Source organism: Vipera ursinii (genome assembly GCF_947247035.1).
Source record: "Vipera ursinii genome assembly, chromosome: 1".
Taxonomy (NCBI): domain Eukaryota; kingdom Metazoa; phylum Chordata; class Lepidosauria; order Squamata; family Viperidae; genus Vipera; species Vipera ursinii.
The window spans coordinates 283719069-283732195 of record NC_139512.1 but is presented as its reverse complement, the minus strand read 5'-3'; the positions used below and the strand labels follow the sequence as shown (position 1 = coordinate 283732195).

The window sequence follows — 13127 nt, the reverse complement described above, 5'->3', positions numbered from 1 at the left end:
TCCAATCTTTTCTTAAAAGCCTCCAGTAATGGAGCAACTACAATTTCAGAAGGCAAGCCATTCCACTGGTTAATTGTTCTCACTGTCTCCTTAGTTTCAGGTTGCTTCTCTCCGTGATTAATTCCCATCCATTGCTTCTTGTCTTGCCTTCTGGACCCTAGAACTAAGTAGAAATTTTCTGACCCTGAGAACAATTAATCGGTGGAATGGCTTACCTCTGAAGGTTGTGGGTGCTCCATCACTGGAGGTTTTCAAGAATAAAATGGACAGCCATTTGTCTGGAATGGTCTAGGGCAGGGGTGTCAAACTCAATTTCACTGAGGGCCACATCAACATTGTGGTTGCCCTCAAGGGGCCGGGTGGGTGTGGCCTACTGGGTGGGCGTGGCTAGAGTGCATATGGCCTACTGGGTGGGCATGGCCAGCTCTACATCGTTCGCATCAAGGGTGCCTATGGGGGCCTGGGCAGGAGTGGGACAGATCTGAGGGTCTCTGGCAGAAGGAGGGTCTCTGGGCCAGGGCCAAGGCAGTGGGGGCCATTCCCTCACTGTTTCCAGGATGGCTTTGCGGGCCACATGAAACCACTTCGCGAGCCAATCCGGCCCCCGGGCCTTGTGTTTGACATGTCTGGTCTAGGGTCTCCTGCTAAAGCAGGGGGTTGGTTTAGAAAACCTGCAAGGTCTCTTCCAATCCCTTTATTCTATATTCTATGCCTTTGTCATCTTGCACTTTGACAATTACAATGAGCTCTCATGGGGGCGTCCTTGAATACCAGCTGGAAGTTCCAACAGATCCAGAATGCAGGGTAGCTGGTTGTGATGGCCTTGGGCTCAACATGCCCACATTTGACCTTTTTGCTTCATGAGCTGTGCTGGTGGGCAGAGTAGTTCCCAGTATGGTTCAAAGTGCTGATCATCATCTAGAAAGTGCCTTTTGCTTCTGCCTCAGACTCAAATTCCTCTTAAGTGATCATTGCCTTGGTTGCCGCTGTTCTTCCTGTTTCTCAGGGTTATTCTTACCGCATATTACCCTGGATTGATTTTTTATTCTATTCCTATTTACTTGTTGTTTTCATATTATTCTTCATTTCATGAGCCATTTCCAGAATCATTGGAGTCAAGCTGCATCAAAATTGAGTGAATGAACGAATCTTATTTTTGCAGTAAATAACAAAAGTACAGCTAGATACCAAAATGACAATTAGAGACTAACAAATGTGGCCAGATATTTTTGCACTATGTACTTCCCATCACTATGTAATTTCTGCTGATGGAAGTCAAAATAATGAACCCAGATGTTCTTGATTGTGTTGTCTTGTGAATTTTTCCTTTCTAAATCTATTTATTATCTTTTGAAGATCCCAGTGTTATTGAAGATTAGTTGCTTTGTCAAGGTCCACGTAGAGTAGACTTTCTACTTTCTAGTGCTACACAACACATTTGTTCTCTTTAATGAGACTAAACTGCAGTGGTTTTGCATTTATGTGTACATTGCCAAAGAACATTGTATGTCACTCTCAAACTAGACAAACCAGTTCCCAGGAGACAATTTAAATTCCCAGTTCTTCCTATTGTGACTGAATTTGTAAATGAATAATGTGGAAATGTAGAGAGAGTGGTAGACATAAGAGATGGGATTTTTACACTGCTGGCACCAGGATGAGGAATAATTTCTTGATGAGTGTCCTCCCTGCAGTAAATTTAAAAAGTTTTTAAAATACACTTTGTGTTTTAATCCATAAAAGAGGCAGCTTTACAATCCAAGGTGGTGGAGTGGGGTGGGGCTGGGAAGCCATCTGCCACCTCCTCTTCTCCTTTTTCATTTCAGAGAGAGACGGGACTTTCAACTGGATGTTCTCACTAGATGGGTGGACTCCAATCCTGCCATAGCCCAGTGCTATACCTTTATCACTTCAGTGTTTGCTTTAGATTTCTCCTAGGTTTAATCATCTCAGAAGTCCTTGCCATGACAAAGCCACAGAATATTTAATGTTACTGACTTAAGTGACTTTACTTACATATGATATTATTATTTACATATTATTTCAACTATATTTACATATGACCCATTGATGATGCTTTTCCAATGGTTATCGTTTTGGGAAAGTGTATCCTTCTTACATTTGATTTCATCTGCCACCTTTGTTACCTTTTTCAGCCAGATCGGGGAGGATCTTTTTACTTGACTTTCAGCAGCCAAACATCTGATGCCCAGGCTAGGACTGTGAGTAAAGGAGATGCCTCTGCTCGACTAATGTGTATGCAGCTTTGGATCATTTTTGAGAACCAGCATCCATCACACACACTTTACCTCTAAAAGGCAAAACTAGCTGTATCACTTCACCTCCAGCCCCTTCAGATTTTATCCATTTGCATGGACAAAATCCTCTTTTGGTTGGCAGAACTCCCAGATGAGGCCTTGGAACGATGGTGAAACACCTTCATAAAAGTAAAATGTGATTCCTCCGGGCTTCACTCAGTGGTGGGATTCAGCCGGTTCACACCACTTTGGCAGAACTGGTAGCTAATTTTTTGTTGCCCAGACCCAGAATGGACTTCCGGAAGCGGCATCCACACAGAGAAGCAGTTGTTCACATACTTGAATCCAGGGCTTTTTTTCTCATAGAACACTCAGAACGGAGTTCCAGCACCTTTTTTGGATGGAACCTTATAGGGTAGGCAAGGCGGGTTGTATGACATGTGTGAGTTCCGGCACCTTTTTCTTTTACAAAAAAAGCACTGCTTGAATCCCACCACTGGCTTCACTACTGGCACAAACAATCTTCACATAGCCAAGTGTGGCTGCCTCATACACTTACCTAGTTCCCATTAATTCTTCGTGGAAATTATCTTTTCTATCTAGTGCCTTTTCTATTAAGCACTTATTGGACCAAAGAGAACATATTTGCTTACTTAGTTGCTTTAAGTAAGAGTTGTTCGTGGGAACCCTGTAATGGTACAGTACGTGGGAATGTCCTTGGGTGGTTGGAGGAAGAGCCTACAGATTAGAAAATTGTTGTGCAAAAGGCATCTTGGCCCACAGATGCAGATCATGGGTCATGGGAAATGATTCAGAAAAAACCTTTCCTAGACAGGGCTGGTCTTCATTGTTGTCTTTCTTGTCCAGACAACCTAGAAGGCTTAACAACATCCAAAATATTTAATGTCTATTCTATTACTATCTTTCTTCACAGATTTGTGAATATTCAAAGAAATGGTAGAAGTTGGGGATGCACAAGAAGCCCAATTCTTCTTGAAATTTTGTCATAGAAAACTTGTTCTTTCATTTCATGACATTCTCCTGCTTGCAAAGGATTATTTCTTGAAAAATAGGCTTTTTCCAGTCTTCTGGCAAGGTTTGGTTGAGCGGCAATTTGTAGGTATTAATTTGAAGATTATTCATTTCATGTTCCATCTAATCCCAATAACTTCATTTGTCTGAACAATCTAATTTTACCCAGTATTTGTTCTATTGACAGAAAGCTGTTTAACCCCACAGGTGTTTGTTATAAATAAATAAAAAAGGGAGAGAGATGAATTTCACTGATTCCTTCTTCCACCCTTCCTGCTGTCACCTATAGTCCCTTTTGCCACCTCTGGCACTGTTCTGGAAAGTTATCTACTGCATGGGGTAGATCTGAAGAAGTGCAGAGGGAGGGGCTGTATGAGAGGAAGTAAAGGAGTCCCTGTGGATTTTGCTCCACCAATCGTTACTGACTATAGAAGGTAGTGTTCATCTCCCTTTCAAGGCCATTGGACCAGCATTGTCCAAAGACAATTCAGTGGTCATGTGCCCAGCATGATGCCATGGAGCACTGTTACCTTTCCCACTGAAGTGGTACCTATTTATCTGCTCTCATTTGCATGCTTTTGAACTGCTAGGTTCGCCTGAGCTGGGACAAGGATGGGAGCTCATCCTGCCACATGGCACTCGGGTCTCAAACCTGGGCTGCCAGCTTTCCAGCCAACAAGCCCAGCATTTTAACCACTGAGCCACTGCACTGCCCATATGAGAGAAGGAAACCAGCCAAAATATATGTCCTCTTTCTCTTCACACTAACCCTACTGAATAAAAAAACACATTCTTTTTCAGAATTAACTCACCATTAGATATAAAACACTACATTACATACATACATACATACATATATACATACATATATACATACATATATATATGTAGGTCTTGGCGTATTCGGGTCTTTTCCCATGTAAGATTGATAGTGTCTTGGTGACGTTTCGACGAGGTCCCACTCGTCATCTTCACGCTGGCGTCTTCGGCTTCATGTTTGTGTGAAGCACAAAGCTGAAGACACCAGCCTGAAGATGATGAGTGGGACCTCATCGAAACGTCGCCAAGACACCCTCAATCTTACACGGGAAAAGACCCGAATAAGTTTGCAATTGTATAAAAAGATGGAAAAGGTTCATTGAAGCCACCTGAAATCATGGGGCTCAGTTTTAAAAACCTTCTTTTAGACTCTTCCCCTCTAAGACAAAATTGGCAATTCATTTTAAGCATTTTTCTAGTAAGAGAATGACTAATGATATTATCACGGAGTAATAAATAAATAAATGATTCCATGTCTAACTGCTTCAACGAACTTTGTCTCTGTTTGATGACAATGTATCTTTTGCTTTAGCTTGTTAATTTATACTTCTGTGAGTGTGGCTTTAAATAATACTAGCCCAAAATGCTACAATGCACAACAAAACAAGTGGTAACAAATGTGTTAATGTAAAGTTGGTTGAAGGTAGGAGGACTACATTTTCTCCTTTAACTCTGGTCTACTGAGAATTTCACTTTCCTTAAGGGTATACACAGATTTTTAGTCATGACAACACCTCAGTTCTTTGCATTTCATATGTTCCTGACTTTTGAAAATTTGACTAGCTGAAATACCAATAGAATGTTCTTTTTCATTTTATTATCAAGGAGCAGAGACTGGATTTATACGTACATTGAGTCAAAACATTTTTATTTAGCTTTGACTGCAATCCAAGCCTATTTTGATTTATTTAAGAAAACTATGGTTAAAGAATTTGTAATAAAGCAGGGATGGCTATAGTTGGGGTGGGGTAAGAGGCCTAGACAGCAGACATGACCACATGGTCAAAGCCTCCCACCCCTTTGTCTATGCATCAGCATAACATTCATGTACAGAGAGACACTGTTTCAGTTGGATTATCATGTCTACTATCTTGATCTCTCTGTGTCTCTGTCTCTCTGTCTCTCCTCCCCCTCCATAATTAAATATAATAGGTGAATTTGGTCAATAGGCCATTTTACACAATATGTTTTACTCGCTCAAAGAGAACTAACATAAAGTTGCAGGAGGGGCTGCCTTTGAATCAGTTTTGACTCCTGGCCACCACATGAACAAATCTGCATTTTTCCTGGCTCAGGACAAGTGTAAAGACAGACTGACCCAAGGACACCCCACTGGGTTTGTGCCTTAGGCAGGACTCAAAGTCTCCCAGTTTCTGGCCTTCAGCCTTTACAACAAACTGGTTTTCAGCATGATGTACAAATACTTGCATACAGTCAGTTGGGAATAAAAAGAGGATAATCTGAGTCCAAGGTTCTTTGAGGAGAAACTAACCAACCTCAGTTTGCCAGATGATGAAACCAGGTATGTAAGAGTTAACAGAATTAACCTTTTCTACCTGCTGCCAGCAGTAAGTCCTAGAGCAATCCTGAGAAATAGGAGCTGCTGTACAGGAACAATCTCTTTCCTTTTTTACTGTTGACATAAAGTACACACCTGAAATCTCCATTATTTATTTCCCCTCAAAAGTAAAGGCAAGTAGAACAGAAGGATATAAAAACCTCCCATCCATCAAGGAAAAAGATGTAGAAAATGCCAAGTTCCCATCTGATGGGACATTGGTGGTGTTGTGCTGCCAGCATATGTGGGTAAATATGAGTGACAGGCAACCATTAGATAACATAGGACCAGCCACTGCATTTCCACCACCTATCCCGTAGACTTGTGAAGCTAAAAAAGAACCACAGTAGCTACACTGAATTCCTCCAGAATAGAAATGTCCTAATAAAGACATCATTTTTATAAACTTCTACAAACTTTTTCACGATGCAGTCCTTTTTTTGTTTGATTTTTTACAATTCATACAATCCTGAATGTGTTTCTCAGTTATTTTTTCCGATTTTACTTTATGAAGAATAGCGGTAAGCTTTATTGAAATCAACAGGTTATATTTCTTCTGAATATAGAGATTGAGGTTCAAAGGGCACATTTTAATATTCCACCAGGGATGACCTAAAACTAAATTTCAGAGATTGGGTTGTGTTTCTTTTGGCTTATTCATACTCTAGTCTAAGACACGAAAGCACAACACAAACTATAGTAAGCCGTCTAAAACCTGTGGAGACTCTCTTGATTTTGCTAAAACAAAACTCCCAGCAGCAACAGCCAATAAGGCTAATTGTGAGGAATGCTAGGAACTAGACTTCAGCAACATCTGGAGAGCCTCACATTACTGCTCCAATGAAAGGCTGCCTTTCATAGGACTGTACAGTTCCTGAGCTGTTGTTCTCTACAGCCATATTGCAGTCACGGAAATTATGTAACCATTGACTTTGCCTGGCTGAGTTAAAGGAACCTTCCCAAAATGTCTAGAAAGACCTCCCATTTTGATTTATAGTTTGATTAGACTCCGGCCAAACTTAGGGGCAATAGGGAAAATTTGTAGATAAGGTTAGCCTACATAAGCTTCATTTTACATACGTTAGCCTCCTCAAGCATAGATAAACAAACTTGGAAAGTATGTTTCCTTAGAGCATATATATATATATATATATATATATATATATATATATATATATATATATATATATATATATATATATATAAAAGGGACGCGGTGGCTCAGTGGGTTAGGACGCTGAGCTTGTCGATCGGAAGGTCGGCAGTTTGGCGGGTCGAATCCCGAGTGCCGCGTAGCAGAGTGAGCACCTGTTACTCGTCCCAGCTTCTGCCAACCTAGCAGTTCGAAAGCACGTAAAACTGCAAGTAGAAAAATAGGGACCACTACGGTGGGAAGGTAACAGCGTTCCGTGCGCCTTTGGTGTCTAGTCATGCCGGCCACATGACCATGGAGACGTCCTCGGACAAGCGCTGGCTCTTCGGCTATGAAACGGAGATGAGCACCGGCCCCTAGAGTTGGAAACGACTAGCACGCATGTGCGGGGGAACCTTTACCTTTATATATATATATATATATATATATATATATATATATATATATATATATATATATATATATATATATATATATATATATACAAATTATTCAAATTGCTAATAAAGAATTTGGGAGGCTGAGATGGCCATTTCGAACTCTGGGAGAAGCAGAAGAAGGAAGTTGAAGCCACCAGCCTGAGGATGACGGATGGGATTCCGTCGAAACGTTGCTCCTACACCTTCAATTCTACGCGGGGAAAAACCCGAATGACCAAAGATCCATATATATACATACATATATATATTGTCCAATGCATCTTAATACAAAATAGTTACAAAAGGGAAGGTTGTTCAGAAGGTTGTCACATGGCAGCCATCAAGAAGTCTGCAGGCAGCAGATTATTTAGACCTGTTTCAGACAGATTTCAGGCTGAAATTTAGAATAGACAGACTCTTGTACTTGCTGAAGATCTGTGGCAGAGCCAGTATGGGGGTGGTACACCCATCCTTATGCTCCTTGATCTCTCCAGCAATTTTTGAAACCATAAACATGGTGTCCTTCTGGCTAAGCTCCAGGAGTTTGAAATCGCTTTACTGTAGTTCTCTTCTTTCATTCAGAGTAGGCTGGTTGATTAAAGGGATAGGGCAGGGGTAGGCAATCATAGCTCTTTTAGGACCCGTGGATTTCAACTCCCAGATTTCCTGAGCCAGCTATGCTGGCTCAGGAATTCTGAGAGTTGAAATCCATGGGTCCTAAAAGAGCCAAGGTTGCCTACCCCTGGGATAGGGGGATATTGCTACCTAGACTCCTTATTTGTGGGGTACCACAGGACTCGACCCTCCCCCCTATTCACCATCTACATGATAGCAAACCCCAAACCTCCCCCCAGGATATCAGCAGTATGCTAAAGATGCCCATTTTTAATTTTTGACCGCAGGCCTGCCAAATCAAGCTGACAAGGCTTCTTTCCATTGCTTGGATGTGGAGAAACTGTGACCAGCTCAATCAAGATCAAAGTAGCTATTATTACTGCTATCTAGATCCAGGAAGATTCCATTTGAAATCTGGATAGGGTAGCATTTGTCTATTCAAGAGTGGAGCACGGTCTGGAGGTCTTTCTTGGACTTACAGTTCCTGCCTGAAGAGCAGGTTGGCATCTGTGGGCAAAAAGGTCTTTTGCACATTTCCAGTTGTACTCTTTCCTGACTCAGTAGGCCCGTCAGACAAACACTTTATGCATTAATCGTTTCATACTCATTTACTTCAATGGGGCTGCTCTTGAAGAGCTTTAGCCGGTCCAGAATGCAGAGGTGTAAACAATGGATGGGCATGCCTCAATATGTCCAAGTGTCATGCGTTCCATGAACTGCATTAATTTCCAATTTGCTACTAGTTATGATCTATAAAGCCCTATACGACCTAGGACCCAGTTATTTGAGGGACCATGGATCTTCTGCCTTATCTGTTTAGCCAATGTGAACCAACAGGTTTGGCCCATTTCAAATCCCTTCAGTTAAATTATGTTACCTTTCAGGAACCTGGAAACCTTGCCTTCTTGTCAAGATGCCTGCCTTCTGGGAAGAGAGTCCTTGGGAAATCTGGATGATTTCCTCCTTGATGGTGTCCCAGGTGCCTTAAAAACCTGACTGTTCTCCCAGGCTGAGGATAGGGTAGCATAGCTGGAGCTTTCTCTGGAATGTGGCTCTACGTGTTTTCTGTACTATTGGACAGATTTGCAATTTTGTCCAGATTTGGAGAGGCCACTGCCCATACTTTTATGTTTTATTTTAAAAATAGCAGAGAGGAAAAAATATTCCAGGCTAGAAAACAATTTTCTGAAAATAAAACTTTATTCCCCTTCAGAATTCTAATAAATACCAGACCAATTCCAAAGAGACTTATTTCTAAAAAATCTATTGCCTGGTATACCTCAGCAGGTGGCAGCACCCGGTTAAACTTGTCTGGGCATGGAAGCTAAGCAAATTTGGGCCTAGGAGAAGAGAGACTACAAAGTCTTCCAAATCTGTTGACTAGGTTTAGAACTTTGAAAAACTTTCAGAAGAAAGCTGTAATAAATCACTTAGTTCGCTAGGAAACCACCGATCTGTTCCTTAAATCATCAGGAGTCAAAAGAGGCTTTATTTTACTTGTTTTTATCACCTTGTATCCAAAGGTCTTCACTATCTATAACTGAGCAGAATGAATGTTCAGCATAATTAGGGCATTCTGCATTATGCAAAAGGCAAAACACAAAAATAAAATTGTCACTCACCCAAACTATCACCTTCCAATGACATCTGGTCTTGCACATATGTAAGATGTCATATTTGTTAGACCCAGTCAAGCATTGTGCGTAGGTTTCTGATCAAACTGACTTTCACAACTGGTGTCTTTGGAGGTCTCATCTGATGTTGATGGTCCACAAGCTACATACATTAATTCAGTGGGGTTTTTTTTTACATACAGCCAAGTTGAAAGTAATCAAGAACTACAAATTATGCAATATTGCAAAATGCCAGAATCCTGGATTATATGGATTATAATTATCCTTACGGCTGATTCATGCATGCATGTTTATAAGTCATAATTCATTATTCAATGACTCTTGGCTCAATGAGCTTGTTTCGGAGGAAAACCAGATATGATAGGATGAGTTTAAAAACCTGGCACTCTGCCATGTATTATATGTCCATCTTGTATCTTCCTGGCAACTAAATAAGGAACATTCAATTGTGGAACTTAACCCCTAACTGTCAAAAGCAACAAGCAACAACCCCTTACTCTCAAACATATCCCTGCTTTACTTGCATGTGATTCACTTCCGTTTCTGCAACTGTTTTCCAAAGGCAAGCCTTCTGAGATTGACAATACTAAAATGAAACCAAAGAAAACTAAAGCTAAAAAGCTACTTGCCGTTGTTTCCCTCACCCCAGCTCTCAAAGTGTTAATTACAAAAAAAAAATAAACGAAGAATTTGTTCAGTAAACTAGAGTGCATTAGATATTCAGAGCTAGGATCTCATTCTGGAGATCCAAAATCAGATGCTCAGAAGATACTCCTATGTTTGTGGTTGGTTAGTGCCCAAGTCTTTACAATTAGCTGGCACATGTAAGATTGTCCTGATCTACCACACAGTTCATATTACTTGGAAGAAGCAAATTATTTGAAATATATTTTGGACTACAGCTAGCAGAAGTCCAGCAGCCCCCACATATGTCAGTTTGAAGGCAGTTATAGTAGATGGCTGTCCCTTTACCTATAGTGTCATATTCCAAGGCACTTTTAAAAATAATAAACCAGGCAGCTCAGTAGCCCAGGATTTTTGCATTTCAGAATCTATGCATCCCATTATATATTTGTAATTACTTGGAGGATCTGCCCTCCACGTAGATCTGGAGGCATAGATTATTTCTAACTTCTCCATTTTATATCACTGAACTGTATTCACGTTGCCTTGAAACTTCACTAATAAAATTTCAGTAATACAAATTTAGTGACTGGCATTGGCAGGAGATCTGCCCCCTCCTTGCACTTGCACAATTTTCTACCATAAAGGAGTCTTGCCCTGAGGGACTAGAACTGAGGACCCTGTTTTTCCACACAGCTGTGCTTTTCCACAAACCCCCTTCTTGACTCTTTCCACTTGCAGAAAAAAGAGCAGAGGCATCACAATCACTCCAGTGCAACAGAAGGTCACCAAAGGCTAGCTACACTTCTGTGGAAATAAAGTGAATGCAACCCTTTAAGGCAGGCATCACCCTTCCCCCCCCCGCCCTTCTAGCTGAGCTAAATAACTCTTACCAATGGTCAGCCACCACGACTCTTGATTACTGAGCCAAGAGTGATGGTAGTTGGAGTCCAAGGCATTTGGAAGAGACGTGAGTGAGGGAACGAACTGCTTCTTATAACCCAATGGGAAGCAGCAGTCTAGCCCTGCATCGAGTCCTGGCGTCTTTCCTAACCCAAAGATTCTCCCCTAAGGTGGAGTTCTGGGATGCTTTCGAAGTATTGCGTTGGGGGTCGGGGGCTGGCGACCTTCACTGCCTCGTCAGCCCCACTTTCTCCCACACTCCGCCAGAACAGGAGCCCTACTTCTCAGCACACGCACAGAGACCCACACATCCTGAGTCACCCGCCAAGTCATTCCGAGACGCGAGCCGATTTACCGCTGCTATCCTTGAAAGAAGGGGTCGGGGTGTTCCGCAGGCTCTGGCTCCAGCCCCTCTCGCTTTCCTTCTCCTCCTCCTCCTCCTCCTCCCGCCGCTGTTGCTCGGCGGGACCCAGGAAAGTCGCCTCCAAGCCACCTTGCACTTGCCGCTTGGGCTGCTCTTTCTCCGGCTCTTTGGCTGCCGACGCCTTGGAGCCTGGGCGTCCTCCAGTCCTGCCCCGATGGCTGCGTCCCCCCTCGGGGCTTTCGCCCTCCTCTTCCTCCTCCTCCTCGTCGTCCTCCTCGGAGGCAGAGCGCGACTCCGCGGTGGTGCTGTAAAACGGGTTGCCGCTGCTGTCCTGGCCCGATTCCCCGAAGACGTCGTCGGAAATTTGCAGGCTTTCATAGCGGCAGCGGGCTGCCTCTAAGAGGGACAGCGCCTTGAGCCGCTGCCCGCCGCCGCCGCCGCCGCCGCCGCCCTCCGCCATCATCTCCACCGGCGGCGTCAACAGCCGCCCTCGTTCGGACGGCTCCTCCGGCCGCAGGCAGCAACCCAGCAGCAGGAGCGGCTCGGTCAGCGAAGTCGGCAAGCAGGCTGGGGAAACCTCGGCTCCGCCACCGCTTTCTCCTCCTCCACCGCCTCCGCCACCTCGGAGCCCAGCCTCCCGTTCTCCCCGGCACAACCCGCCCCGGTGTGTGTGCAGAGCCATGGGTGGAAGCAGCCAGCTTAACATCTCTTCCAGTAGCGCCTCCTCATCTAGCCAATTACAGCTGCAGTCCTCAAACGAGAAGGGGGGGGGGGTTATGAGCGCTCCCGAGGCCCGGAGACCACCCATTCCCCGCCTTTAAGGGGGAGGATCTCCGCCGTTTAAAATCACAGAGTTGGTTTTTTGAGAACGACGAGGTGCTGCGCAAAGACGACCCATCCAACGCGAGAAGTTTGCCAGTGGCTAATGGACTCCGAGCCGTGCCCCTAAGGCAGGGGTCTTCAAACTTGGCCCTTTTATGACTTGTGGACTTCAACTCCCAGAATTCCTCAGCCAGCTTTGCTGGCTGAGGAATTCTGGGAGTTGAAGTCCACAAGTCATAAAAGGGCCAAGTTTGAAGACCCCTGCCCTAAGGTGCTTGATGCCTTTCTCGCGCATCCCACGGCTTCCCGCATCTCCGTGGGATCTACTTTGGGAAGAGAGCTCAGCAGCTCTCCTGTCTTTTTTTTTTTTTTTTTGATGCTGCAGGAAGGAGCTGTCCGCCGATCTAGTGCTGAAGAGACCCCAATGCTTGGAGTCCCGCCGCAAGACCCTTTAGAATAATAGATTATGAATCAAGGCAGTAATTACAGTAAGTTATTATAAGAAGAGGTTGAGATCACCACTGATTCTTAAAGATTTGGCACGTGTTCAAGTAAGAAGAGGACAAGCAGCAGGACCCAGCAGGAGGCATGCCTGTAGGCAGAAAGGGATGAGAAAAATTGCATGCCTTTCTGCATAAACAGCAGCGGAAGACACGCGCCTGGCAATAATAACCGTCCTGTCACCTCCACTTCCTAGGAAAAAAAGCATCTATAGGCAAATATGCTGCACTCAGCTATGATTTAGGGTTTTCAAGTTGCTTTCATGTTGGTGTAAATAGGAGTGTCACTAATTTACCATCATGACAAAGAGAGTGCAGAGCATATTTTAAAGCAACAACAACAAAAAGATTGCAAAGAGGGAAGCTGAGACCTTGCCACCATTATGGAAAATATGTTGATCATACTTGGCAATGTATTGATCATAC

General features: G+C 43.4%; 1 protein-coding gene across 1 annotated transcript in view; it reads right to left on the bottom strand.

Moving 5' to 3' along the window:
• Positions 1-12085, bottom strand: part of PGBD5 (piggyBac transposable element derived 5) — a gene marked incomplete at its 5' end in the record, with an annotated part of 82907 nt that extends 70822 nt beyond the window's left edge. The window contains one exon of the mRNA XM_083361249.1: positions 11371-12085. Within this exon, the coding sequence (XP_083217375.1) occupies positions 11371-12085 (715 nt within the window). The remainder of the gene's footprint in view (positions 1-11370) is intronic.
• Between the last annotated feature and the right edge of the window lie 1042 nt (positions 12086-13127).